At 52.8% G+C, this 27523-nt stretch overlaps 12 protein-coding genes across 12 annotated transcripts; 6 read left to right on the top strand and 6 right to left on the bottom strand.

Moving 5' to 3' along the window:
* Positions 1 to 968: 968 nt before the first annotated feature.
* On the bottom strand, positions 969 to 2128 carry DACRYDRAFT_74529 (uncharacterized protein; the record flags this gene model as incomplete). Its single annotated transcript, XM_040776072.1, has 5 exons — positions 969 to 1277; positions 1331 to 1498; positions 1552 to 1623; positions 1672 to 1829; positions 1878 to 2128. The coding sequence occupies 5 exons, from the start codon at positions 2126 to 2128 to the stop codon at positions 1072 to 1074; spliced, it is 855 nt and encodes a 284-aa protein (XP_040632227.1). The 3' UTR covers positions 969 to 1071.
* A 275-nt stretch (positions 2129 to 2403) lies between these two features.
* DACRYDRAFT_113482 (P-loop containing nucleoside triphosphate hydrolase protein) lies at positions 2404 to 3509 on the bottom strand (the record flags this gene model as incomplete). The annotated part of the gene is made up of 4 exons (XM_040769636.1): positions 2404 to 2926; positions 2982 to 3190; positions 3238 to 3332; positions 3386 to 3509. The coding sequence occupies 4 exons, from the start codon at positions 3507 to 3509 to the stop codon at positions 2488 to 2490; spliced, it is 867 nt and encodes a 288-aa protein (XP_040632226.1). The 3' UTR covers positions 2404 to 2487.
* A 64-nt stretch (positions 3510 to 3573) lies between these two features.
* On the top strand, positions 3574 to 4967 carry DACRYDRAFT_46803 (inositol polyphosphate phosphatase; the record flags this gene model as incomplete). The annotated part of the gene is made up of 4 exons (XM_040774725.1): positions 3574 to 3625; positions 3677 to 3842; positions 3885 to 4517; positions 4598 to 4967. 4 exons carry the CDS (start codon positions 3574 to 3576, stop codon positions 4965 to 4967), a joined length of 1221 nt encoding a protein of 406 aa, XP_040632225.1.
* Positions 4968 to 5088: 121 nt separating this feature from the next.
* On the bottom strand, positions 5089 to 6645 carry DACRYDRAFT_46449 (uncharacterized protein; the record flags this gene model as incomplete). Its single annotated transcript, XM_040774704.1, has 4 exons — positions 5089 to 5790; positions 5836 to 6033; positions 6080 to 6316; positions 6370 to 6645. The coding sequence occupies 4 exons, from the start codon at positions 6643 to 6645 to the stop codon at positions 5089 to 5091; spliced, it is 1413 nt and encodes a 470-aa protein (XP_040632224.1).
* A 588-nt stretch (positions 6646 to 7233) lies between these two features.
* Positions 7234 to 8294, top strand: DACRYDRAFT_13391 (uncharacterized protein; the record flags this gene model as incomplete). Its single annotated transcript, XM_040770976.1, has 5 exons — positions 7234 to 7263; positions 7318 to 7332; positions 7478 to 7648; positions 7700 to 7852; positions 7902 to 8294. The coding sequence occupies 5 exons, from the start codon at positions 7234 to 7236 to the stop codon at positions 8292 to 8294; spliced, it is 762 nt and encodes a 253-aa protein (XP_040632223.1).
* Positions 8295 to 8805: 511 nt separating this feature from the next.
* On the bottom strand, positions 8806 to 9330 carry DACRYDRAFT_40497 (uncharacterized protein; the record flags this gene model as incomplete). The annotated part of the gene is made up of 3 exons (XM_040774482.1): positions 8806 to 8921; positions 8978 to 9068; positions 9148 to 9330. Coding segments are annotated over 3 exons (390 nt in total), but the record flags the coding sequence as incomplete, so codon positions are not given.
* Positions 9331 to 11508: 2178 nt separating this feature from the next.
* On the top strand, positions 11509 to 13475 carry DACRYDRAFT_103819 (uncharacterized protein; the record flags this gene model as incomplete). The annotated part of the gene is made up of 6 exons (XM_040767822.1): positions 11509 to 11662; positions 11714 to 12108; positions 12164 to 12487; positions 12542 to 12667; positions 12719 to 12851; positions 13012 to 13475. 6 exons carry the CDS (start codon positions 11509 to 11511, stop codon positions 13473 to 13475), a joined length of 1596 nt encoding a protein of 531 aa, XP_040632221.1.
* A 1134-nt stretch (positions 13476 to 14609) lies between these two features.
* Positions 14610 to 15979, top strand: DACRYDRAFT_74523 (uncharacterized protein; the record flags this gene model as incomplete). The annotated part of the gene is made up of 4 exons (XM_040776071.1): positions 14610 to 14969; positions 15031 to 15273; positions 15325 to 15401; positions 15448 to 15979. The coding sequence occupies 4 exons, from the start codon at positions 14610 to 14612 to the stop codon at positions 15965 to 15967; spliced, it is 1200 nt and encodes a 399-aa protein (XP_040632220.1). The 3' UTR covers positions 15968 to 15979.
* Positions 15980 to 16278: 299 nt separating this feature from the next.
* DACRYDRAFT_74521 (voltage-gated potassium channel beta-1 subunit) lies at positions 16279 to 17591 on the top strand. The gene is made up of 5 exons (XM_040776070.1): positions 16279 to 16604; positions 16653 to 16886; positions 16937 to 17034; positions 17085 to 17246; positions 17300 to 17591. The coding sequence occupies exons 1-5, from the start codon at positions 16292 to 16294 to the stop codon at positions 17522 to 17524; spliced, it is 1032 nt and encodes a 343-aa protein (XP_040632219.1). The 5' UTR covers positions 16279 to 16291; the 3' UTR covers positions 17525 to 17591.
* A 2651-nt stretch (positions 17592 to 20242) lies between these two features.
* On the top strand, positions 20243 to 22585 carry DACRYDRAFT_113478 (uncharacterized protein; the record flags this gene model as incomplete). Its single annotated transcript, XM_040769635.1, has 2 exons — positions 20243 to 20580; positions 20632 to 22585. The coding sequence occupies 2 exons, from the start codon at positions 20243 to 20245 to the stop codon at positions 22319 to 22321; spliced, it is 2028 nt and encodes a 675-aa protein (XP_040632218.1). The 3' UTR covers positions 22322 to 22585.
* A 465-nt stretch (positions 22586 to 23050) lies between these two features.
* Positions 23051 to 25226, bottom strand: DACRYDRAFT_98129 (histone acetyltransferase ELP3; the record flags this gene model as incomplete). Its single annotated transcript, XM_040777510.1, has 7 exons — positions 23051 to 23347; positions 23472 to 23744; positions 23802 to 23925; positions 23979 to 24461; positions 24511 to 24869; positions 24916 to 25151; positions 25202 to 25226. The coding sequence occupies 7 exons, from the start codon at positions 25224 to 25226 to the stop codon at positions 23189 to 23191; spliced, it is 1659 nt and encodes a 552-aa protein (XP_040632217.1). The 3' UTR covers positions 23051 to 23188.
* Positions 25227 to 25783: 557 nt separating this feature from the next.
* On the bottom strand, positions 25784 to 27168 carry DACRYDRAFT_45916 (N-myristoyl transferase; the record flags this gene model as incomplete). The annotated part of the gene is made up of 5 exons (XM_040774670.1): positions 25784 to 25909; positions 25963 to 26214; positions 26268 to 26757; positions 26807 to 26923; positions 26972 to 27168. Coding segments are annotated over 5 exons (1182 nt in total), but the record flags the coding sequence as incomplete, so codon positions are not given.
* Positions 27169 to 27523: the final 355 nt, after the last annotated feature.

The raw sequence follows: 27523 nt of genomic DNA, 5'->3' as shown, positions 1-27523 counted from the left end.
GAAGCCTTTTCTGGTAACCTCTGGCATGGGTCTACAAGATGATGTTTTGTAATCAGCGCTGTTAACGTTCGCGCTGGTTGTAGCGGTGTCTTAAGAACACGACACCAGCAGCGACTGCAGGCCTCCGCTCCAAGGCAATCATCAATGGATCCCTGTATATGAAGAGAAAAGACAGTTGATGTCCTGTATGTGGAGGCCAAAGCGAGTGAAGTTTTATTGCACCGACGAGCGGGATGGTGGTGGCACGGTAGCCTTGTGAGGGACAATTCATGTACCCGCCTCAACTCTGAGCAGCAGTGTCGTTCGTCCCCATCCTGACCACATTGGTCACCGGTCATGAACGTGACCTGAGCGCCCTCAGCAAGTTGCACATCCAATTCATCTGCTCCTCGTTCTAGACTAAGGCTAATCGCCGAAAGATATATTCCATGCTATTGCACACTGCCAGCTCTCTCCGCCGGGCACGATCCCCCCACCGACACCGGGAGAGAGACAAAGGGTGAGACCCGGAAATTGATCTGGTCGCACTGTGAATGTTGTTCTAGAGCTCGAATAAGTCGAGCGCGTGTTACAGCGTTGTGTCGACATGGCGGTCCAGATCCAGTGATTCTGTCAGCCCTACAGCGAAGCTGAGCTCTGCCGGGAATATGCCCACTCGAAGCTCCACGGGGTGGCCGTGATATCAGTGTCGACGAGGTGGTCTGTCCAAGGGCCGGTCATGTTGATACTGTTCAAGGGGGAGCCCGTGAATTCGTGAGCTGCTCGCACTGGGTAGATGTCTCATGGATTATGAATGTAAAGGGACGAGTGACGAGGCCACCGGCAAAAGGCTTGCTGAAGAGTACATTGTCCCGGCGGATAGTCGGCCGCCCGGCCCACGAGTGGGGAGATGGTGGTGGACAGCGAACGTCAGAGACACCCCGGCCTTTCAGCAAGTATAGCCTTGCAGCAAGGATGTCGTCAATCATGCCAATGTAATCAATAGTTTAGTGCATGACCACAGTAAGCCCGACCAAGATGTATATGGAAGTGAGATTCAACCCATGTCCATGCCTGAAGAAAATGTCCCCACTATACGTCGTATCTTGCTGCGTCGTCAACCTCCTTGAACTCCCCGCGTGCTACGGAAGGCGTTTGATGCACTCCGCGAGTCAGCCACACTCGGAACACGATGATATACCGGACAACAATAAACACGACAGCGCCTCCCACTGCGATGCCAACGATGTAACCCGCCAACAAGCTGCCCTGCGCCGTTGGATTAAGAAACGAGTAGGCTGGTTTTCGCATGTGAACATTTCTCTTCGGAAGACGGTGGAAATAGGCTCACTGTAGAATCCCTGTGAAGCGCGGGTGATATACGCAACGCCGAGGTATAAAGCAAGTCCAATCAGGATGAAGACTATGTGCCCCCAGGGCATAGGTTGGATGTTGCTGAAGATAAGTTCGAACAGCGCAAATACACCGTTTAAGATGTGCACTGTAATCTCCTCCCAGGCTATAGCAGCAAGTTAATTACGCACTCTACGACGACGGTAGACGAGCACGAACTGCTGTAGGTCGTCGCCCAATAGGTTTTCGGGTTATACAATATTGCCCAAACAACAATCATCACGATGAAAGCTGCCGATATATAAGCACAAGAAGTACCCAGAGAAGCAACTCCCTTACGATAAACTGCCACGGTGGTAAACAAGATCACGTGCAGCAATTGCAAGAATCGCGGCCATCGCTGGAGTGGATAATGCTTCCCCTTGCTGAAAGCGAATGCGCCTGTCTGCACCGCTGATGCCCAGAACCAAGAAACAAGTCCGACGTAACAGAGATTTCTGACTCAGCGTCAGCACAGGGGTGACTGCTTCGGGGGGACGACTCACGTGAAGTATGAGAAGTATCTGTGGAAAAATGTCAGTGGGACGTGTGAATACGGGTGACCGAGGACGTACGTGAACTGGGTGGTCGTCGTCGCGCCGATAGTAAGGTCCACGATGCATGCGATCCCTGTGTAAAGGGCGAGAAGTAGCCTGATTCCCGCATAGATGCGCGGGGGTATCACCCATGATGTGACCCAAGAGAGGTCATAGTCGAAGGGGTTGTGCACGCCCAGGGAAGGGTAGAGGTTAACCATGTTTTGTGCAGTTGTTGATAAAATCTGATACAAATATTGCGAAAGAGAAGGTGAAGCTGGTTGGATTGGCCATCGGCGCTGACCGCCTTGTATTTAGCCTTTGTGGATAAGTTGATTGAAGTTACGGCTAGGGCCAGGGCATCTCTGAATAGCAACGACTAATATGACCGGCGCACCACGTGAACGTCAAAGATTTGACAGTCTTTTGAAGCGCGTTTCAGCCTTTACCCCTTCTCCCGACACTTCTCACACTTCTCCCGACACGACACACCAATAAAATATATACATTTCTACCCTATAAACTCAATCCAATTTGCACTACAAATAGTCCTGCAGTACTGCCTCGACATACATAGCAATTACAGAGAATCAAGCCAGTCTACAATTGACCTCAGCCCCTCTGTCCTGTCCCCACTGCCAACTGACGATACTCCGATCTCCCACTCATCCCCAAATCTCCACACCCCGTCCCTCCCCACTTCCAACGTTCCATCTGGTATTTCTTCACCCTCCCCTGTGCCCCCAGCTGAGGAAGAACCGAATAGCCCCTGCTTCCCCCCGCCCGCTACCGCACCGAGGGCCTCCATCGCCCCACCCAACTTCTGGTTCGCACCTGCCAAGCGGCGCTTTTCAACCTCGCGCTCGAGAACGGAAACGACGCGTATGCGCGCTGGGTGTAGCACTGGCTCAACAGCTGGGTGAGATCCGTGCTCAACGAGGTCGGCGTGCGTGGCGAGGAGGAGCAGACGTGGCGAGCGGGAGAGAGGCTGGACAGCAGATAGCACCAGATGAAGATGTCTGTATGTTAGATTGAGTCGAGGGAAACGCAAACCGTCTTCTGAAGTGAACTCACTCTGCTACTGCCACCCCGTTCCTTGCAACTGTGTTGGCGTCCACAGTGAATACCAGCCCATCAACGGTGGCAAGGTGTTCCCTAAACCTGCTGCGAATCCGTGGGTGCCCCGGAATGTCAATCAGTCTAAACGTTTTCTTGTCTTGTTGTAAAAGGCCTATGTTGGGCTGGAGAGACGTATGGCTAGGCAGATGTTGTTCGTAGACCATCTAAGGGCAGGATCAGCATGCCGTGTACAGATTGGGAAGGCACAAACATTGGCAAAGAGGGCAGTCTTTCCCGACTCCAGCGGTCCGACAAGGAGAACATTCCTGATCTTGTTTTTTTGAGACTTGCGATTTACAAGGAAGACTACACAGTCTCAGCACACAAACTCTCCGGAGCCGGAGTAACGGGCCACACACGAGTAACGACGATAGCAAGCAAAAGTCCAAACAGGGCAGCAAGCAAGGTAGTATGTTGTCGCGAGAACTCTTCTACTGCCACTAGAAGGGGCGTTGATGGCGGTTGTTCTTGCTTTGCGTCCATGGTGGTTGAGAGAACAGAGGCCACGACCCTGAAGGGCCCACTGTACACTTCCCGAACTTGTACAATGGAACAGAAAAGACTGCGGGTACTCATTGCGTCCTACAACACCGCTCTTCGTACATCCTTTCTTCAACCAATTAAATGGCATTGGCTGACATGAAATATAGAGGGTAACAAGGGCCTACCACAGGATCTTGTCGAATGGGTAACCCCGGCGCTTTCCCCGACGCATGATCTGCCTGCCGAGGACCAGGTTCCCCCGGACTTTGTTGCGGTCGGCTTTCAGGAGTTGCTGCCCCTCCAACTGGGATGCGAGTTTTCCAATATGACTTGGTGTGTATTTGGCTGATTGGGAACAGTGGCCGGTTTCTCTAGCAGCGTCTTATCAACCCGGGACGCACTTATCCGGCAACAACTTGAGAAGAACCTGTCCATCGACAGTACTGAGCCCCAGAAGTACTCTCTGATTGCCCAGCACGCCCGGGTTGGTATTGCGCTCCTCATCTACGCGCGGGAAGAGACGGTCGCAGGCCGAGTGAGGGACGTGCAGATACGGGGAGTGGGGTGCGGGCAGTTGGGGATGGGGAATAAAGGTGCCATCGGGGTGCGGTTCAGATTAAGCGCGGAGGACGGCATTGGCGAGGGCGAGATCTTCACTTTCCTCACCTGCCATCTCGCTGCGCACACGTACAACCTCCCCCAGCGAATAAGAGACTACCAGACAATCGTCTCCTCGCTTCTTTTCTCTCCCTCAGCCCATTCCACCGGCCCAAGTCAAATCTACGCCACCACGCACCTTTTTGTCTTCGGCGACCTGAACTACCGACTCTCCCAGGCACCCGACCCAGTGCAGCTGCTTACCGCTGGTGGGAGAGAGCAACTGAGGGAGGTAGACCAGTTGTGGATGTCGAGGGAGGCGGGTAGAACCTTGCACGGATTACAGGAAGGCGAATTCTGGCGGTTTAGACCGACCTATAAATATATCATGGGAAGCTTGGAGCAGTATCAGTGAGTCTACTTCTTTCGCTTCGTGCAATCGCTGGGTCTCCGGCTCGCAAAGCTCAGCGTACACTGCTGACGCCTGGCAGCGGGAAACGTACGCCCTCATGGACGGACCGCATTCTCTTCGCGACACACGACACTATCCCCATCAAGCCTCTACTCTACACCTCCATCCAATCCTACACGACCTCAGACCACAAGCCCATCATGGCCCTGCTCCTCCTCCCGCCCGAGACGCACGACGCACGCCCGCCGCTGATAGACGATCGGGTTCCTTATCCCGTGAATAAGAATGCCTGGCTCCGGATCGCTCTGGGGACGACGCTGGATCGCACCGTGGGGTATGCGTGGTGTGTACTATGGCTAACAGGAGGGGGCAGAACGAGTGTGGGTTTGCTGGCGGTGCTCGCCATTCTGGGGGTGACCTTGTGGTGGTTTGGCGCGTTTAGCAGGTAGGTGTCCGATTTGGGATGGCAAATGGTTATGATTTTATACTGGTATATCCGTGACAATCGACGTATTTGATGTGATATTGTACACCCGAAAGTAAGATGTAAGCGGAGAGGAAGACAGATCCTCAGCTTTCCAGCATTGTCTGTCGCTGAGCTTCTAATCTGGGCGAGCTCTTTCTGGCTGCTGCGTTCTCCTTCACCCGTGTCCCTCTGACAGGGACAAGTGACTCCTTGACTTGCTCGTTTGTAGTCTCCGCAGCCCGTATGACTTCCTCAGTGTTGTTCAGCTTCTCCTGTTCCCTGACCAGGTCATCGAGTTCCTCCTCAATCTCGCTCTCGTCCGCCTCCCTCCCAGCAGCGAGTCTCACTCTCTCTCCACCCAGCTTCGTAGCCTCCTCCACCTCTTCATAATCCGCCAGGACCTCAGCCATACTCTCGAGCGTGTCGTCTACATACTCCCTCTGAAGCCTTGGGTCCTCGAGCAGCTTCTTCATAGTCAAAGTGGATGTTTCATAAGCACGCATGACCTCGACATCGCCTGCGGCGGACTCGATCTTCAGCAGCACGGTGTGGAGAGTCTCCAGCGAAGCTCCGCGCTTCGTGAGCAGCTCGTTTAGCTGATTACGGGAACGTAGATATGACTTGGCCATTTGCTGTTGTTTCTTGGCCAGCGCCTGTTTGGCTTTGACCAGGCACTCGGACATCCGACGCTCAATGTCGTCCATTTGAGACTCGATCCGTTCGATAGCGATCTTCATCTCTAGCACACCGCGGTCCACTTCCGTGATCGTTTCTTCAGCGCTGTCCTCGTCTATGAATTTGATTACCTGGAGACCGTCAGGACGGAAATCAATTGCAGTGGAAGGACAGACCTCTTTTTCCATGACAATGGCCTTCCGGTCCCTCTCAAGGTACTTGAGCAAAGCCTTAACGTCTGTTTCTGAAAGTACGACTCCGGGGAAGGCGACTTCCCTGTATTCCTTTAGGAATGAAGCGGCATTGTGCAATCTGTCCACTATAGACAAGTGCGATTTTGATTGCTCATGCTCCAGGATGGCGTCTGCCGCTTTCTGCAAGAGATCAGAATTAATCACATAGAAATACGTCGTTGCGCACCTCCAGATTTGCCTTGATGACGTACTTTCCCTTGGCCCTCTTCCACCTGCTTGCAACACTCTCGTCTGCCGGTATACGGTCCCCTACCAGCCTAAGCTGCCCCATAGCCCACCAGATCGGCTTTCCAATGAGATAGGTGGCTGTCTTCCAGGGCAGCGAGGATGTGTCATATATTGAGTAAGGGGAGGTGAGGAAGGACATGAGGGGATAGAGAGAGGATGATTCGACCATCTCAAGCTGTGTTAATGATCAGCCTTGTTCGGTCGAGTATCGCAGAAGAAGAGTCTGACCGTGACGGTGTCCATAGATAATGGCCTGGCACCCACGTCCATCCTTAACTTTTCTATAAGCTTGTCCCCCACATCCAGCATAATATGGTCCTGTAGGTTTTGATGATATGCAACAATTTCGGGCAAGGCAGTGCGCCACCAGTCGACGTTTGCGGCATAAGCTGACGGATTGAACAGTTTCTGGCGTGAAAAGTCGGCGTATAGTGCATGTATGCGCTGTGGGGATGGAGTGGGGATGGAGGATGGGAGGAATGATAGGCGGGAGGAGGAGGCCATGGCACAGTAATGAGAAGAGCGTCAGTCACGGGAATGCAGTTCAATATGGTGGACGTTTGCGGACAGCTCGTTAGGGGTCCACCATGCGGCTGCGCGTTGGTGATAAGCATCACTGTGGGGACTACCATGGGAAAAGGGCAGGGTCCAGATGCTGTGCATTCTGCCTCCGGCCCAGTTGCTCCTGCTGGTCAACCCCAGTGAATGACAACTCTTGGTTGTTGTTCACTGGCACTCTCACTTTACTTGCTGCTTAACTTGATCTCCAGCTCACTATGGCTACTTGCTTACCTGTTTTGCCTGACCACCCACTCAGGGCCCAGCAATGCCAATGCCTCACCTCCCAGCAACTGGCAACCCTCCTCCTCTGCCTCCCTCCCCCAGCCTCCCAGTACTTGCTGGGCCAGCAGATGCAGCCTTGGCCTGACACCCCTGAGCCAGAGGAATTGACGCTGGATGCAGAAGAGGTCAAAGAAGCACAGGCATCCAAAGCTGGACCACTCCAGCTTCGAATGCATGCATGGTACTTCTGGGATGACCAGCTGAACCTGTGCTTTCACTGGTGCATCCTGAGGCTCATCGCCAAGTGTGATGCCTGCAGAACTCCCATCTCCTGGCTCTGTACGTCCCTCTCCCTTCACTCTAATCCCAGCTTCCAATCTTATTTCTCCCCAGATTGTTGCTGGTATGGTGAGTTCAAAGACTGCCAGTACAAAGGTATGTCATGCTGGTATCCCAGCATTCCTGGCTCACTCTCCTGGCAGAGATGCTGGACCAGCAGATCGAACATTGCTGGCAGTGAATTCCCCTGGCCATCCCCATCCGTACACTCCAGTATCCCCCTGGAGAACTCCCCAACTATATCCTCCTGCCAGAAGCAATCAAGAGCATGGCACATGTGCCTCCACTGGTGCATACTGCTGGGCCTGGTGAGCCAGGCCAGCAGGGAGATGCATGGCTGCTGGAGGACAATGACAACCTGGAGATCCAGGATGCGGTGAACAGGGTGCATCCTCCCATACTTGTTCTCTTTCCTCTCTTACTGACAAACCCCTAGGATTGGGAAAAAGAGACCACTGCACTCATCCAGTATTTCTGCATGCCTGACAGCATGCAATTCACTGGCTCATACCTGCATGAGATACTGGAGGAATGCCAGTTCCTTGCTGATGATGTCAGCGAGCAGCTGCTGGCATTGATTGGACCACTGGTGTGTCTTTCTTCCTGCTAGGGTGTGCTGGTCGCTGACCAGCACCTAGGGCCAATGTCCTCCTGGCATTGTCAATTGGCCATGGCCCAACAATGATGACTGCAAAGAATGCATGGACAAGACCATGGATTTCTTAGCAATCAGCAGCAAGGAGCCATACTTTGAGCAGTCACATATCTCCAGCAAGCAGTACTTCATCTACGAACTGCTGTCCCTCTATCCCCTCCAGCAACTCTACACTCACCTCAATGTGCCCTGGCAAAGATGCAAGAATTTGGTCAATGAATGGATAAACCAGACAGCAGCATTTGTCGATGCCACCAACATGGAGCTGGGCCAAATGGAGACATGCCAGTGCTATGCACTGGCATGCACCATTATGCAAGTCCTGCCCAACTGCTCTAGCCATGACTGGGCTTGTGCAGAAAGGGAGGCCAACTGACAAGCTGGCACTGGCTCCTCACGCCATAGGACGGAGCCAGTGGCTCCGTCCTGGGCAACTGTCTCAATGCATGTAGCAAATGGATCTCTTGAATAGGCTGGACATCAATGTGATGTAGGACTACCAGTTTGGAAAAATGCAATCTCATGATCCCGTGTGACTTTTGTGAGCCCTTCGCAACTGGCTGGCTAGTGCCCCAGTTCCCGGGGCACCAGCCATGTGTTCTCACCCCAGAGCAAAACAATTCCACCACAGCATAAATTACTGGATGACCAACTATGCTATCTCATCCAGTACCTGTCAGTTCCACATTCAGCAAGTCCTCATCTCTCCTGTCATGTGAGAACTCATCATCATTGGTGGATTCTTCTGGCTCAGCCTCCATATTCCTTGCTGGCCTATCATTGGCGCAGTCAATGCCAGGCATGCAACCAGCACCCACTCTTGCTGGTCCCCAATTTGGTTTACCAGGCATGATGTCAACATACTCATTGGCAACCATTGCTTCACACATTGCATTTGCTAGAATCTCCTTGTGGAATGCCTCATTGTCTGCTGCCAACTGGCACAGCATCAGGGAATACACTTCCCAGAAGCTGGCATGGTTCACCTCAGGGTGACAAAGCACTGGCCCAGCTATGTCAGCATCTGTCCTGATCTGACCAGTGATCTGCCTCATGCACCAATGTATGCATGCTGGGCATGTTCTGCAAACTTCTGCAGCACCAGCTGGAACACCTCATGATCTGCAGGAGCATAGAGTTGTCCAGCTATCTTGAGATGCTGTTGCAAAACACCAATCTGCAATATCTGGTCAGCACTGATATTGCAACGCAATACCAGCCCAAGCAACTGGCCTTATAATCATGGTACAGCCATGACCTGCTGGATTCTCCAGCAGCTCAGCTGGGATCTCTGCCGGCATGGCCTTTTTGTTGTCTCTGCATGGCTTGCTGGAGTTGCGAATGCACCTGAATTGATCAAGATCAGCCTGGATCATTGGAATGGCAAGCCAGCAAAACACCAAACTGCCAATTCATCTGTCCTCGCAGGTGAAGCTGGTTTGGTGCTACACACTGTTCCAGCTCATCATCTGTATGGCACCACCCTTCATCCAGCCCCTCCTGGAACATTGCCTCCCATCCTTCTGCCCACTGGTGCCACAGCTTCAACCAGAAAATCTCCAGCTTGATATTCAAATGTCCACACATCCATTGATGCTGAAGTGTGCCATGCAGATCTGGATCCAGCATCTGCTGGAGAGTGGTCTACACATTTGCCATGCCATGATTCTCAGAGCCAGGATCACTCTGGGTGAGCAGTGGGATCCCTGTTCCCAGTCAGCCAAGGAACTGGGTATCCAGGGAGAAGTACTCACCCTGGATCCTGGAAGCAGCCTCCAGATAAAAGCTGGTGATGAGTCGTGGGTTGGAATTTGTCCACCACACCTTTAGCCAGAGTATGGTATTCAAAAATTGTCCAGCCCAACATGCAAGAACAATCCAAAACACTGCCATTTGTCATGCTGGTCCGCAGACCAGTGCTCATGTGGACCAGCACTCCAATGGACAGCTTGCCTCAGCTGTTTGGCTTGTTGGAGCAGATTCCCTGTGGGATCTACTTGCTGCTGGTACTCCTGTACCAGCTACCTGCATAACTGCTATCAGCACAGATCCAGCCCTTGCTGCTGTTGGGATCACCTTGAGACCAGGATCTGCTCCTCTCAAAGGTGATCTTGAATGGACTTTGATCTGAGGTGATTTGCAGAATGCTGGCATATTGCAGATGCTGGCAGCAATCTCAGAGTCACTCAATCTGGGGTCAAGCAAGTGGACACTGTCATGAGCATGCCCAGACCAGCCGGTGCTAGATCATGTGCTGATCCAGCTGTCAGGGCACCAGCTCATTGCTTGGTCAAGAGACATGACTAAGCCTTTATGACATGGAAGTAGCTGGTATACCTTGGCATGTGCTGGAACCTGCTGGAAGGATTGGATGGTCAGGTGACCTGCTGTGCATGGCTGTGCATGACCTCATATGACCTCATCCTTGGTCATATGACCTGATCACCTGACTAGGCTGAGTAAGCAAGATGTTCTAGCAGGTTCCACTACAGAGGTATAAATATAAGGCCTACTCTGCCTGGGGACTGTCTCTTCAGACTTGGTCTCTTAGGATCATCCACAGGTACCTATACTGTAGATAGGTCTTAGTCATCAGGTCTACTCCACTTCCTTGTTGCCTGCTTAGACTCTTGGCACTCTTAAGTGAGCAGACTTAGTCAGCCTGTGTTGCCCTAACACCAGCCCCACAGGACCAAAACACTGCAGAGACGCCAAAGGAAGTGGGGACTCTTGTCAGTGAAACAGTGAGTGCACACTGTCTCGACCATCAGTCCATATATCAAGTCTTGTTGCCGTATCCATCCTGGTAGTACTTCTCCACCAGTGGACAAAGTACACTATCTGGTACTATCAAATATGAATGAGGATCAGTAATTGGATTCTGGTCCACCCATGGTGGACTGGTCCACAACAACTCACCAGTTGGCATGTACTGGTTTGGCTGTGGCTCTCCTTGCATAGGTGCATACACCTGCAGTGCGCTCAGATACTGGATGGCCAGTATGTATTAAGAGACAACATTTACTGTGGCTGACTCAGCCACAGTGGATGCACCCGTGGCATGGGCACATCCACTGTTCTGGGTCAGCTCCAAAAACTGTACCAGAGATGCAAGCAGCCCTGAACAAGGCCCCAGAACTCCCCAAACCGGTATCTGACCTCCCAAATTGGTATGCCCAGCCATGGATGCAAGTAGCTGGTGCCTTCCCAACCTGTCTGTTCCATGCTGGCTTTGGTGGATGTTCTCGGACGCCAAAGGATCTGGCTGGTTACTGACCAGCAGGGGCTAGTCATTAAACAGCAACAGCATTTTCCCAGGAGCAAAATTGCTTTTTTTCCATCTCTTTCAAGTTGGTTTCTGCTTTCCCCTCAACTCTCCCAGCTCTCACTGTGTCTTTGACTGCTGTATGGATCTCTCCCCTTTTCTTACCGACTGGGAAGGGGGACGTTGCAGCTGTGCCAGCTGCAATGTCCCTATCCCCCCTAAAGGTCCCTGGCAAATGATCACACCCAGGGATGCCAAGGGCAATATGCTCCCAGCACAGATCATGTGTCTGTCCTGTTTCGACCACTATGCAGCAAAGCCCAGCATGCTACGCTGCCCAGCTGCAGGTGCACAACCCCAGCAAGTGGGCTGGGCACCTAGTGCCCAGCTTGCTGGCCCAGCAATCAATGTGATCTCTCCCAATGTTGTGCAGGATATCCACCATCAAACTGCTGGTGCCCAGTGCAATGTCTATGAAGGTGCATGACCATACTACTAGCTGGAACAAGGAAGATACTCAACCAACCCAGGAGGCAAGTCACCTGTGCAGGCTGTCGGTCCACAGTTCAACCACACCCTTGCTAGTCCATTTGCAAATGCAGGTGCAGTGCCTGTACCTGCATTTGCTGGTCATGTACCAGTGTTTGCTGGTCAGGCACCTGCATATGCTGGCCCCTTCCCAGCATTTGCTGGTCAGATTCCAGCATTTCAAGGCTCAAACCAGATGCCTGGGCTTGCCGCTGTGCCAGGTTTTGCTTTGAACACAGGCACCTCCCCACTGGGCTACAACACCAATCACATGATGTACTCCCAGCAGTGCCAGCTGGTCAAGATGGCAGTCAATGCACCTTGTGCTGAGATGATGAGAGTTGATACCTCCATCCAGCATCTGGTGGACAGGAAGAGCAAGTCAAAGCAGCTGGGGGTGAGTGCCAGGCTTGCTGGATGGTATCAAACTAGATTACTAATTCTGAGACCAGAACACATCCAAGCAATTGAATAACATCCCTGCAACTCTACTGGCTGCCAAACTGAAGCAGTACATCTTCACCCAGCTGTATCAGAAGATACAGCAGGACGCGCATGAATTTCTGTTCCGGCTGGAATTCTTCAAGCTGTGTGGACCTGGGCTGGCTGATTTGGAGAAGGATCTGACTGTCCCAGCAGTATACCAGCAGTGCTTCAAGGAGCACATGAAGAATGGGATGACAACACACGTTTTCCAGCCCAACTATCTGGTCGAAGCCTTCCTGCTTATTAAGAAGGAGGTCTGGCCAGCTGTGAGCCTGTGGATAGAGGAAGCAGTTTGTTGCTCACCAGCTGCACATGTCAATGTATCTCATTTAACATGTCTATAGACTGAGGGCATTTCTCATTTGGACATTGTAATTCCTGGGCTAGTTCTGAGCACAGCTGTCCCAAGCACAGCTCTTGCTACTGGGACTGACCCAGCTCCCATGCTGGCAGCATCTGGCCAATCTAAGGTAAGGAAAACCAATCTCAGATGCTGGTATTCTGATCTCATTATTTCTTAGCATCCATCTGTGAATGTCACTCCCCCTTGTCCTACCAAGTGGGTTGCAAGGGAGCTGGAAAATAGCCCAGATGATGCAGCAATTGTCCATGTGTTGATGCACTCTGATCACCTCAAGGTATCCCAAGTGAATGGTGAGTCTGCAAGTGGGACTGGACATTTTTTCATTCCTGACTCCATCCCAGCAATGAAAATCATGGCACATGGCCTCTTTTTCCCAATCCCAATCATAACCTGGCAGGAATTGGTCATGGTTGCTGGAGATTAACTATGAGGCTGATGGTTGTGTGGCAGTCCTGCAAGTGGACAAACAAGTCAAGAACATGCTTGGCCAGCCCAGTACCTTCAAGACTGCACACCCCACACACCTCACTCTGGGCAAGTACCCTCTGACATGGCAAGTGCTGGGCAATGCCCAGCCCTTTCTGGTGGGACATCCGACAGAGGTTGCTGCCAAGCAATACTTTGTGTGGAGCAAGCCTGGTGGGCCCCATCATTATGTCCAGATCCCAGTTGAGTCTACATTCCTGGAGCAAGAAGGGAGCATTCTGTACTGGGCCACTGCACTGCATGAGCTGTCCAAGTCATTTGTCCAGCAATATCTGGACATGAATCCAAACTTGACTGCCAGCCAGCTTGAGCATCCAGAGACCCGCATGGTACAAGGTGGGCTGTTCCAGTATCAGAAAGACAGTCCTTCACAGCATGGAGGACTGGTCACTCTGATCAAGGAGAAGGTTGTTGGCCCACTGGTCTGAGAGGGGAAGACCCAGAAGACCTTTGTGAAGTTCATCTGCAACTCCTCCCCAGCTCCAAGGTTTGTCGACAGCCCTGCTGGACTGGTTGTGCAGTATCTTTGTTTTTTCCAGCATGTTCAGTACCAGAAGACATTGAGGAAGGCATTTATCTCAGATTACCAGGGTATGTACATGTATATAAAACACTCCTTGATGCTGGTTAATACTAATGAGCATCAAGGGTCACTGACAATGCTGAGTGACCCCCAGATCATCACAAACCTGTGAGTACTTCCACTGGTGCATACCAAACTAGCTGATCCTGGTATCCAGTGTGCTGGGTGATGTGTTTGGTGAAGGAAATTTAAACACTGCTTTCAACAATTTCCCCTCCCTCCACAAGTGTAATGAATACTGTCTTGCATTTGGGCTGGACAGTCTGCAAGATCCTGAGGCATCCCCTGGCCCAGCAGGGGGATGGATTGAATCAGAGAGCCTGCCTGAGGTGGAGGAGGTTATCCAGGACATGCTTGGAGCTGCTGATGCAGCAAAGGAGGACATGGTGGCTGAAGGGGAGCAGCATGCTGGAGGAGAGCCAGCAGTGAACTTGGGTGCTGGCACAGCCAGCACCCAAGTTCAGGTCCAGGCACAACCAGAACACTGCAGTGACTGTTTGGGTTTGAAAAGGGCTCTCAAAGCAGCTGCCAGAAGTGTGCCAGCAGTGTAAAGTAGTGATGACTGCATCTGAATAACATAGCATATATGCCCAACTCCTGTTGGTCCTTACTGCACTAGTATTTACTGAATTTTGATATCATTCTTGACAAGTCCACTTTCCAAAAAAGGTATTTCAGGCTGGACCTGCTTCCATAGGTGCAACCCATGCTGGGTTGGAAAATTCAGACTCAGAAACCTTTAAATTAATTATGTAATCACGATCCTAAAGGCCGATGTGCAGCACATGGACACTGTCCAACAACGGCTGTGGGTGGAAGGATTTTGTGGACTGGTGAGACCCCTTATCAGCTGACCAACGGAGCTGTCCGCAAACGTCCACCATAGTTCAACGCGTCGCTGAGCACGTGACATTCTGTCATATGCGCCACGAGTGCTCAGGGTCCATTTGTCGTCCTGTTTCCTCTTCTGTTCAACGCCATGGCCACCATTGACCGTCCACTGATACTCTACATCTCTCCCCCTGCCTGGTCACTACCCAGCACGTCCGCCCACTCAATCATTGCACTTCTATTTCTCCACATCCACTTCCCTACAAAATACGCTGTCGTAGAATGCACAGATCCCGACATCTCCCCAACAGGCACACTCCCCTTTCTCGCACATGTCCTACATACGGTCGCACCCCTTGGCGAGATAGTGGGATATTTGTCCACACTGGATCCAGAGACACTCGTGCCTACTAAAGGGGTGACGGTCGACCAAGGCTTGACTCCCCTCGAGAAGCAGGAGACAGTCGCTTGGAAGGCGTACATGGATTCCAACCTTGGGAACTTACTTGTTCGTCTTTCCCCTTTTCTGCATTCATTATGATCTCACAAGATTAACGAATACATATTAGTCATTGACAATGTACGCTGACCTTCCGAACTATGTGAGCACGACCCGCCCTGCCCTCGCGCGCAACATGCCCCTCCCCATGGTCTATTACGTACCCCGGCGAATACGGAAAGAGCATACAGACCGCTTGGAGCAGCTTGGATGGGGTATCGCGGAGGAGGAGGTGCAGGAGAGGACGAAGAGCCATCCGGAGAGCAGAGTTATAAACACAGATGAGCTGAAGAGAGCTTTCCGACGGGATAAGGTACTGTATTCCTCATAACAACCCAGCTTGGGATATAACGGATTATTGCAGCATGTAGAGCGCGCCACACCGATACTTGAAGACCTGTCCCACTTGCTGGGCTCAAGAGACTACATATTTCAAAACCGGTACGTATTCTCTGCTCCCTTCTCGGTTCGAGCTAACCCACCCCAGCCCCACATTGCTGGACATTTACATGGCCTCTTATCTCTCTCTGCTCATCCTCCCCCCCTTTCCAGACAACTTCATCTCCTCCCTCATCCGTGCCTCCTACTCCAAGCTCTTCACCCACACGCACCGGATTCTCGCCTTGCTCCCATCATGGCCGGATGAGATGCCCAAGCTGCCACCACCGCAGACATCCCTGTTCGCCCCACTCACACGGACACTGCGCGCCATACCGACGATCGTACCTGTGCTCAAGTCGCGCATGACGCCTCGAGAAGACCCGGCGCAAGCAACGGAGCAACTACAAGAGACCGGACTCTTCTCCGTCGGGAACCTCGTGTATGCCGGCATTGGCCTGGGTGCGGCGCTCGCTTTTGCAGGAGCAAGTGGTTGGATAAGCCTCGCACCGCCCGAGGTTGAGTTGGACGAGAAGGTAGAGGCTATCGTTGAGGAAGTGAGAGTGATGGACGACGGGAGGACGGTTGTGGAAGAAATTGAAGTGACTCTAGGAGTGAAAGATGACTAGGTATCCCCAAACAGACCTACCGAAAGAAAACCCGAAGATCCGGGATTATACTATTATAGTAATCGATCCAACTAAGCTATGAATTGATCGCCTGTTCACATTCTCTCCGTTTGGACCAAACTCCAAAAGAAGGAGCATCGGGTAAATGTCCGATTGGACCATTTGTCTGCAGGCCGATTATTCCGGTAGACCGATGCCAGCGAACATGCGCTACTCCGAGGATATCCCAGCAGATATGAATCGTATAAATCGCCAGCTATGGGCTGTCACTGTTCCTAACATCCGCTCACGATCCCCATCACCAACTATCAAACAACACCAACAATGACCAGCTCTCCCCTCCCGCCTATGCAGTACCGCTTTCTCGGCCGCTCCGGCCTGAAAGTCAGCGTGATCTCCCTCGGCGGCTGGCTGACGCACGGCGGCCATACAGGGGACGAGATCGCGTTGCAGACGATGAAGCGGGCGTTCGACTTCGGTGTGAACTTTTTCGATTCCGCTGAAGGGTATGCCGCTGGCCGTGCGGAGATCCTCTTGGGAAAGGCGATCAAGCAGTTCGGCTGGGAGAGGGAAGACTTGGTCATCTCCACTAAGTTGTATTGGGGTGAACGACCTGATGGCAGCAAGGGCATAAACGGTATGTAGCCCAGGCCCTTGTCAGAGAGGGGTTGATGATGCCTTGTAGATGTTGGCCTGTCCCGCAAGCACATCCTGGGCGGAATGCGCAAATCCCTCCAGCGCCTGCAGCTCGACTACGTTGATCTCATCTACGCGCATCGGCCTGATCGGTATACACCGATGGAAGAAGTCGTGCGCGCGTTCAACTACCTCATCAGCTCAGGCCAGGCGTTGTACTGGGGCACGAGCGAGTGGAGTTCAGAGGAAATCGCGGATGCTTGGGGGGTCGCAAACCGACTGAGTGCGTCCATGCTCGAGAGAGAGGAAGTAGGAGCTGACAGGATGGGGCAGACTTGGTTGGTCCGCTAATGGAGCAGCCAGAGTATAACATGCTCAAGCGTGACCGTTTCGAACGAGAGTACGAGCCGCTCTTTCGCAAATGGGGCACTGTACGTCTGTTCATCTCTTCTTCACTCTCTCGCTGATAGCTCTACGCCAGGGGACGACTGTCTTCTCGCCTCTGCGGCGTGGCATCCTCACGGGCAAGTACGATAAGGGCGTGCCTGAGGATTCGAGGGCTGCGAAGGAGGGCGGGTGGTTCAAAGATGAGATTAGTGGACCACAGGGCTTGATTACCATCGAGCGCGTGAAAAAGCTCAAGGTAGAGTCCTTCTCCTCTCTCAGATCAGCAGAAACTAATGTCGTCCATGATAGACGGTAGCAGACAAGCTCAACTGTTCGCGTGCGCAGCTCGCTCTTGCATGGACGATTGCCGATCCCAACGTCAGCAGCGCGATCATCGGCGCGACCTCCGTTGAGCAGATTGACGAGAATATCGCCGCCCTCTCAGTGGTGGACAAGCTCACGCCCGAGGTCATGGCGGAGATTGACGCCATCTTGGAGAACAAACCCAAGGCAGATACATGGAGGTATGACTAGGCGGTGAGGGTATCGGAGTTCGGAGAGAGCTGCACCACTCGGCCAGGCGATAAATGATGATGGCAGACTATATACTCACCATACCTGAATGTCGCAATATATGCGTTGCTAGCTTTATTGGTGATTGTTTGCAGAAGTGGGGTGCATGCAGGGAGCAGGAGCGTAGATCGGATTTAGGCCCTGCATGTATGCACCTCAATGCCTCACATAGCATGTCTGCCTGTTCTACTTATCGGCTGAAGAGGGCTTGAAGGGTGAGGAGACTAAGGACAATCTGACAAGTGTCAGATTGTCCTCGGTTTGCAAACTCTTCATCTCTCTAGGACGACAAGACAACAAATAACCACCCGCGATATCACTGTCGGAGATGTTGGCATTCACATTGCCCTCAGGTTGTACCTGCGTTCTCTCAAGGACACAATTCTGGATAAGGGCGATGACGAGCGTCCAGGTTGTCTCGCCATATAGCTCCTCCAGAGTGCAGCTATATTGACTAGCGGCCCTTGACCGCTTTTCCCACCAAGTATAGGTCTAGTGGGTGAAGCCGTTGTGTCGACAAGAAAATGCGAGAGCAGCGAGATAGAGACAGAGCAGATAACGAGAGAGAACGAGGACGTCAGGGTGGAGGAAAGAGAGGAGAGCGCTCTCTCTCTTGCACTCACTCTTCCGCCTCGGACAACCTTGAAAGGGAGCAAGAGAGAGTCCCAGTGGCTGGGGGACCGCTTCCCCTCCCCGCTCCTCTTCTGCTTCATGTTGTGTATGCAGACACACCTTGAAACAGGAGAGGAGGGGGGAGGGGAAGAACCCCCCCGCTTGAAGCCCGTCCACCCACAGGAAGGTGCGCATATATACGTTTTTTTGGGGGGTGCCGTGCACGGGCCACGTCCTTGTCGGCAGAGATGGAGAGAGAGAGTGGACAGACCCCGTCGTAAGTTATCGGACGATATTGTGGAGCCACAAGGTTTGGGGTTGGTACTAGAATGAACCCCAAACTTTGCTGCTTAGGAAATGGCCAGCCTCGTCGAGCATCCAACCATGTCCGCGGGGTCATTTGACATCGATTTCATCCCCTTTGAAGATGGTAACCAAAGTAAGAGAAGCACACGAGTGCGTCGACTCTGTAAGAAGTTCAGAGCGGTGAGAGTGTCGAGCAGCGCTGCGAGGAAATGAGCAGCCCTTGCATGGTGTCCGACTTGCCCAAAGACTGCCAGAGTCGATTTCCTTTTTAAGGAAGATGATAGCCCAAGTATGAGACATGCCGGCGCGTTTTCGGCGCACAGTACCAGCGATCCGGATTGACCGTCGGAGAGTACCGGAGGTGTATTCCGACCAAAACGCCCGCCCAGTTCTGTATCGTAACAGTGCATACATAGCAAATGCATATACCCAGCGTAAAAGCAAGTTGGTGTATGTTCGTTCCCGTTCTCGTACTGCCGCTTTCCGAGAAGGGTTGCTCAGGGCCGGTTGCTCAAGGGACGCAACACACGGGCACGTTCGGAGGAAATCCCGTGAGGGCGACATCTTTGGAATGCAATGCCCTTGGTGATGATATCTACTCAAGGTTCGAACTAAGAGTGGAGTAAGTATTGTACCGCTATCGGGATCGCGAATACTGGTGGGGGCAGTGAAGCTAAGAGGAGCACGTTGATGGATCTTTGTTCAGATACAGGGTAGAGATAAGATGACGTCTTTCCTGTGTCGGAATTGATGGGCTCGGAGGGAGTCTGATGGGCATTGATGGAAATGGTGAGGATGCTGACTGGGATGCGGTTGTCGGGATCCCGGTGTCGGATCGGGATTAGGATGATGATGGGGTTTGAATGGATATGTTTGGGGGATGTGAAAAGGTACCGATAAGCAAAGACAATGACGTTAGGTGCTCGGTTAGAATTAATATTGCCTGCCACGCGGATGGCGGCGGCGGACATGAACTCGAAGAAGGGAAGGAAGGGGAAAGAAAGAAAAAAAACTGATCGGACCCCTTTGGGATGAATTCTGGGAGCAGAAAGAGGGTGTGACGGAAGCGGGGCAGGGGGGAGGAATAGCCGAAAGTTGTATGGCTCGGAGAATCTGATGATGTGGGAAGGAGAGAATGGTGAATGCTTCCATGTTGTGATATCTGCTGCTTTTTTCCACAAGGAAATTCTCTGGCGGGGGAGGATATGAGGCTGGGAGAGTCGTGTGGTGAAAGAAGGTGTGAAAGAGAGAGAGAGAGAGGTAAGGGTGAGGTGGTGATGACCTGTTGTGAAGGAGAAAAAGGCTCCACAGTGAGAGAGACACGGTGCAGTGCTGCCCCCTTCCCTTCTTCACACGAAAAAAGTGCGCAGCAGCTGCACTTCCAGGGAAGCATCAAGCACAGAGTTATCATCACTCTCTGACTACTCTTACATCGCATTATCCGTCATTTTAAATCACCGTTTACTCGTACTCATTTAACAGAATTAAAAACAATCGCATTCCAACTCTACCCAATCCACAATTGTGTTTTTCACCCCAGTGTCGAGGTGAGCTTGTTCTGCCAATAATTGTTTGCTTCCATGTGAAGGGCCCTCAATCTCTCTCATTCATTCACTCTCTCACACTGTCCTGCTCCCGCTCCCTTTCCTATCTCCTCCTCCTCCTCCTCCTTCTCCCCACCATTCTCCTCATCGTCTTTAACCCCCTCCTCATCGTCTACAACGGGGAACAACAACCTACCCCCCACATTTCCACCTTTCTATGCCCCCTTCCTCATCATCTCCTCCATCCCCAGTCGCTCACCCCCGTCCAGTAACGCGCAAAACTAGGGTGTCCTCCATCAACATCCCTTCACCGGACGTCGAGCTCTACCATCGCGACAACGCACGCAACAACACTCTCGGGTCCGTCTGGCTCTCCCTCAACGACAACGCCCCCTTTGGTCAGACCTTGCCCACCATGAACACCCTACACACCTCACCATCACCGTCTTCCGCCTCCAACTCCCCAACCTCCGCCCTCATCCCATCATTCATATCCTCATCCCCTAACGACTCCGCAACGCCCACAGTCTGTGGCATGCCATTAAAATATGTCTCGTACGTCTTCTTATCCTCTCCACGCGCTTCACATTCGTTGACGCTTCATAGACTATTCACCCTCGCCATCCAAAACGCCCTTCTCACGATCATCATGCACTACTCCCGCGTATCCACCCCACCTTCACAAGCCTACTCCGCTGCAGCCGCTGTGCTCGTCAATGAGCTCCTCAAAGGCGGTATCTCACTTGCTATCGCTCTTATGCGTATAGACAGCGAGATGTCCCGAACCACCTTTGACGCAAACGGAGTCCCCCATACACCCATCACAAAGTCAAAGAAGCTCTCCAACGGCGGACCCATCGTCTTGACCAACGGCTCCCCCTTCGCCATCTCCCGCGTCATGTACGCTCTCTCCCCCGCCCGTTGGCACCTCCGTCTCCGTCGGCTCAGGCGCGAGATCTTCAGCCAGGACTGCTGGAAGCTCTCCATCCCTGCTATCCTCTATGTCATCCAGAATAACCTCCAATTCGTTGCTGCTTCTAACCTCGACGTCGCTACCTTCCAGGTCACCTACCAGATGAAGATCCTCACCACCGCTGCCTTCTCCGTCATGCTCCTGCGTCGCAAGCTCTCCGCGACAAAGTGGCTCGCGCTTCTCTTCCTTGCCCTTGGCGTCGGTATTGTCCAGATTCAGTCCGGCGCGACCAAGTCCCACCCCACGCCGCCTCCAAGCTTTGCAACTGAGAGCGTCGAGGGAGAGGGCGCAATTCCGAACGTGGGCGACCTCATCACAGCGCCTACTCACACTATGCGTCCCATGACCGGATTCATGGCCGTGTGCGCAGCATGCTTAACCTCCGGTCTCGCCGGTGTCTACTTCGAGATGGTACTCAAGAATTCCCAGGCGGATCTCTGGGTGCGCAACGTACAGCTTTCCCTTTTCTCCCTCATTCCCGCCATCGTGCCCATCATCTTCACTGCCGAAGCTGGTTACCCCGGTCAGGGCTGGCTTGGCCGTCTCTTCCGCAATTTCACCCCCTGGGCCTGGGCCACCGTCCTCACCCAGGTCGCCGGGGGTTTAGTCACCGCCATCGTGATCAAGCACGCAGACAACATCCTCAAAGGGTTCGCTACCAGTCTGAGCATCATCATCTCGTTCCTGGCGTCTGTCCTCCTCTTTGGCTTCACCATCACCCCTGCTTTCGTCTTAGGCTCCTCCACCGTTCTCGGCGCAACCTGGATGTACAATCAGCCCCCGCCGAAGGCATCAGCAGATGGCTCCACCATTTCCCTCCTCTCTGCTGTCTCCTCGGACTCTCGACGGCCGTCCTTCCCTGGCTCACCAGTCAGCCCGGATGCGCCCATCCTCGGCCAAATGCCCAAGCAACGTTCCCCTTACGCATCGCCCAGCTCGCTGGCCCTCGCTTTGGGCATCACGTCCAGCACGACGGCCTCTCGTCCCACCTCTGGTCTTCCCTCCCCGCTAGAACGTGATTATTTCGGCACGAGCACGGGCATGCCGCCACTTTACTCCTCTCCTCCCTCCCGCCCGCCCTCGAGGCCGCCCAGCACAAAACCTCCCACTCGGCCTCCCTCCCGCCCGCCCAGCGCGCGTCCCTCGCGCGAAGGCTCCCGTTCCGGTAGTGGGGACGAGCTACAAAATGTAGACCTTGGAACAGGGGCCTTGGATAGTCAGTATAGACGACCACCGCCGATCGACACGAGCTCGCACCTCCTCGTGCCACCACCGGTACTGGTGGAGGGCAGCGGGGAGACGACCAAGCTTATCCGTCGATGAGCGGACACTGCTCATCCCGGGTTCCATTCGCATTATTTATGGACTTGTCTGGTCTCGTGTTCATACCCCTCCTGCCTCTTATCGCCACGATTCCAAAGACTCTCGTCTTACTACAGACTAGACATGTCCAGTTCTAAACATCCCTCGGTCACGCCCCCTCACGGTCTCGCTTAATTCCTTTTCTCGTCCTCTACGAACTTTACACTTCTCCCTTCTGACTGTTGATGGACTTTGCCATTTTGCTCTCTTCGTTCGACCCTCCCCCTCCTGGTCCTCACCGACCAGCAACTTCCCCTTCGTCGTAGATATATTATATACGCCCCCGCCTCCTTGGCTCTTCTGCGCTGTGCGTGTCTAATTTGTGGTGTGCCGTTGGGTATGCGGCGGTAGTGGTGGCGGGGACGACTGATGTGGGTGATGGGGAAGCGCATCTCGCTCTCTGATGCTCTGCGTGTCGACCCGTTCATTACTATACCCCGCCATTTCCGCGGTTTTTGGTAGACTGTTTGGCTTGTACATTTGGGCGTCGCCTTGATGAGAAGCACGAATGAAATTGTAGGATGAATTGCCAATGCAGAAAGCCCGTGCCTTTGAAATCGGTCATCATCGCACAAGGTTGATCTCTAAAGATGCCAACTTCCTTTGAGGGTCGTTATGCTGGCCCGCGAACCCTGGTACGAAACAGGAACATGCGCTCATAGCACAGAAACATGCAACCATCGTGGAGCCAATTAGATGCGACACATTCGAAGTAGATGCAGGTAATGATACATGTGAAACGAACAGTATGAGGTGACGTGATGATACAGCCGCCCGAAGGCTCCACAAAATCTGAAAACGGAAGACGGCGGTCCAACCGATCACGGTCTAAATGAGCATCTTGCTCATGTACGGCCCATCTAGTTTGTAACCCAGCCTCCTGTAGTAGTCTCGTGTGCCAACGCCAGATATAACTGCGAGCTTGACGCTCCCATGTTCTTCGCGCGCGATACGCTCCGCTTCTTCCATCAGGAGCGTACCAAAGCCCTGCAACCGTGAGAGTCAGCATATCGTCATGATGCGAAGCAGAGAAGAGGAGAAGCAGTTGCGGTGATGTAGTGACATCATCTCGCATATTGCAAAGAGTGTCTGCAAGGTGACGGACACTGACCTGATGCTGGAACTTTGTTGGGTCTCTCCCGTGCACGGGCACTGCCGTACCATAAACATGCAGCTCGCGGACGATACTACTCTGCCCCGCATTCACAAGCTCTGGTCGGAAGGTGCCTTCTGCTGAGCACTTGCGCAAGCGCAAAAGGCCGACCAGGATGTCCCGCTCCGGATCCTCGTACGATAGGAAGGTCTCCCATCCGCCGTTCGCTGTATAATCGCGCCGCAGCAGCTCGACAGATTCGGGGCGGACTTTATGATGGATCTCGCGGATCTAAGAAAACACGACTCAAAAGTCAGTCGATGTTATCTGCATAACACGTGGGCTCACCCCAACTTCACGATACCGTACATCACGGCATTCGGCTCCGAAATCTTTCATCCGTTGAAGTGCCAACTCACGCAAGTTTCCGGAATTCTCGCAGCCGCTCGACACCAGCGGCAACGGGATATCTCTTTCCACCGCGGTCAGCCCATGCCTGTACATCCGCAGTCGGGATTGACTCACCGCTGTACACGATACACCCTAGTCCACGGCGGTACGAGGGCTAGGATACGGGCCACGACGTCGACGAGCATGTTCGGCGTGTAATTCTTGTATCGCCCCGTGCGCCAGAGTTCGTACAGCCCTGTGCCTCTGATGACCAGGGTAGGGTAGATTTTCAATCCGTCCGAGCGGAACGCAGGGTTCTCAAAGTATTCCTTGAACTGCTCCATATCCCTCTCCACGCCTACATTTGGTAAATCAGGCATCATATGAGCCACCACCTTGAAGCCGGCGTCCTTGGCTAGTTGGAAGGACTCGGAGACGGCACGGACCGTGTGGCCGCGGTTTGAGTCACGAGCTACGTCTTCATATACGGACTGAACACCGATTTCTAGTCGCGTACAGCCGTATCGAAGCATTTGGGAAAGATGTGGTTTGAGGCAGTAATCAGGGCGTGTCTCGATAGTAATTCCGATGGCTTTTGTTTTGCTCTGCTCGGAGTATCTGCGACAAATCAGCTCTGAGAAATCTCGCTACGCATACACACGCTCACCGAACGGCTTCATCCACATCGGTTCCCGTAAATCCAGAGAGAGCATTATGCAGCTGGGCAACAAACTTGTTGCGGTAATCTTCCGGCATGCTCATAAACGTCCCGCCCATTATAATGAACTCGACCTTGTCAACGCTATGACCCAAGCTCGCGAGCTGCTCGACTCTTCCCCTGGTTTGTTCGTATGGGTCGTACCGTGCTCGGATCGCACGCATGCTGGTGGGCTCATACCCCGTGTAAGACTGGGTGGAGTAGTCAAAGTCTGAGTCGGGACCACCGGGACAGTAAACACAGATGTTTCCAGTCATAGCGATGTGTGGACATCGATGGGGTTTGCACATTACGGCAACGACGGCGATCTAGCAGGATCTCAGCATGAGACCTCGCACTGTTTGCGCAACTCACCCCACTCGCGGTCCGTACCGGTCTAGCCTTCAGCTTCGGTACTAGCACCTTCTTCCACTCCTCCGGCACAGCACTGATGATATCGACGAGTCGTGGAACTCCAGAGAAGCCATACTTTTTGGACTCTTGAAGCTTGAGCCCGTTGAGGGAGATGGTGCGTCCTTCTTTGTGGGCCTTAATGAGCTCGAGGGCGATTGAAGAAGAGACGCGAAGAAGCAGCTCGGCTTGGGATGGGCCTATGTAACGTTTAAAAATGTGGACGCTCTCATGAAATACAAGAGCGTACCTTTTGATGGTGCTGGATCTCCCATCGTCGTTGCAATCCAAGGTACAAAATGTATAGATGTTGCGCACCAATTATTCCGACGACCCTGACTCGGCGAAGCTGCAAGAAGTCCCGGCACGGGAGCAAAAAAAATCCATAAGAGCCGTTTTTTGTGCGACGCGACGTCGTTTTCTCTCATCTTTTAACAACTTTCTAGGCGACGATATACCTCATGTCCGGTATTGCCTTCTATCTCTAGGGGCGCCGGATATACTGTTCTGCCTTACATTAATGATGGTTGGTGCTTTAGGTCGACCTTTAAGGATTTATAACGGAGTACGTCGATCACCAACCACCCCAACAATCATCTGTTTGGTACATGTACAATACCTAAAGAATGCAATACTGTACATTTGTGTATTCAAATGAAGGATGCCGTGCTCTTTCCCATAAATGTAAAGCACATTTAAGTCTTTGTTATCTTCCAAAAGTCTCCGTGCTGCGTAGTGGGCAAACGGACGCGGGGCAACAGTTGTATATTAACGGAGCTTGGATACGATGCCTGGAGCTATACTATCATTGCATGGAATCCCTTTTCTCAGTCTACAACATGACCACACCAATACCTCGGCCGATACCATTTCCTCCTTCTATAGGGATGTGTCCCTCAAGAGGTGGAGTACGCCAGTTGTACAGGTAGAAGTTGAGGAGCCCATCGCCCTTTCCAAACTGAAGGCATGGGTTCAGCACGTTAACCAAACATGATTGCTAGAGAAGCTCACCTTATGGTCCTCTAAGAAATCCCAGTTGTCCATCATCGTCAGCGCGTTAAACACGTCAAAGTCGGCATCACGAGCGATAATCAGTGCGTCGCCGACGAGGTCGTACAAGCGTTGCTTGCTCTCCGGCTCGGGCACATATGTGGCATAGTAGAAGAGGTATGCAGCTTCAAGCATCTTGTGCCCTTTGGTATTCGCAATCACAGACGAGGGAAGCGTGTAGAATGAGAAGAAGTCGGTGATCTTACCATCGGTCTGGTTTTCGCTCAGTACAAAGCCTTCATCAACAAAAGCAGGGGGGTGCGTACCTCGACGACGTAAGCCCACGCCACCTGATCCGTCCGGCGGGCAGGATTCACCATCGGCTCCGACCCCTTTCCGCTCAGGAACATATGCTCGATTTCCTCCCTGCTGAACACGGGGACCATGTCGAACCGTTTCATGTACTTGTTCATGAGCGCCTCAACCTGAGGAATGTCGGCAAGCTCCATCTCCCTCAACCCTGGGATGGATGTCTTCTTAGGCAGTGCTGTCTGCCTGACTAGACGAGCGAGCGTCATAGAGCGCGGCACGGCCGTGAACCCGATATCAACCAGCTTGGGGAGGTTGAGCGTGCGGTGGTAGTACCGGCAGGTAGAGACGGGAGTCGGAATCACCACGCCCGCAGTGTAGATCGCCTGCCAGATGTCGACCAAATGTACGCGCCGGGTCACTTCCTTGATCAGGACGGGGGCGAGACGTTTGCCCCTCAACTTCTTGTGCACACAAAGGAAGTTGATCTCTGTAGAATCGACCATCCTGATCTGTGGCATGAAAAAGATACCTAGGTGATAAATGAAGTACGCACGTGCCCCTGATATTCAGCTTTATCGGCACGCCGGAGATGAAGCCAACCAGCTTCCTGCTGGAAGTTACACGGACACCGACGTGCCATGAGGGCTCATAGCCAGGAGGCATAAGTGCCCTGGAGATCGTAAGTATGCATCCATAAGATAGTGATCGGGAAACGTACCATCTCAAGAAAGGCGCAGTGTACGCAAACCGGAAGCTCGCATCATCGTCCTCCACGTAGTTGGCGGACAGAAGCTCGTACACCTCCTTGCACTGCGTCTCATCCGTCATGTCTACTGTGCACCAATCGAAGTCTTTCGGGAGTGGATAACCTTCCTGGCGCACTTGGTCGAGCGGTACGGAGGGTTCGATAGGCCCGGACTCCTTAGGCGCTTCTTCCCCGATCTGCGGAACAGGCTGGGTATTCCAGAACTGGTGTCTTGTGAGCAATTATCCAACACGAGTGGGCACGGTAGCACGTACTTTATGCCCTCCTGTTTCTTTCTTACCTTTGCCACCAAGCGCCTTCTTCCCTGCTAAGATGTCCATAATCTGCATGGCCTTCATCTGCTTGATGACTTCGGATTGATCCACCTGACTCTGAGGATCCTCTTCCTTGACCTTCTCCATGACAGCGTCCACCATCTCCTGGGGAATAGCAACAGAGGACAGACCAGCCTTCAGCTTGCTCGCTGCGGTGCGGGCCTTGGACTTCTTCTTCTTCTTCTTGGTA

This window comes from Dacryopinax primogenitus (assembly GCF_000292625.1).
Source record: "Dacryopinax primogenitus strain DJM-731 SS1 chromosome Unknown DACRYscaffold_2, whole genome shotgun sequence".
NCBI classification, from domain to species: Eukaryota; Fungi; Basidiomycota; class Dacrymycetes; order Dacrymycetales; family Dacrymycetaceae; genus Dacryopinax; species Dacryopinax primogenitus.
Note: the sequence above shows the minus strand (reverse complement) of the source record. Positions and strands in the feature narration are given on the sequence as shown.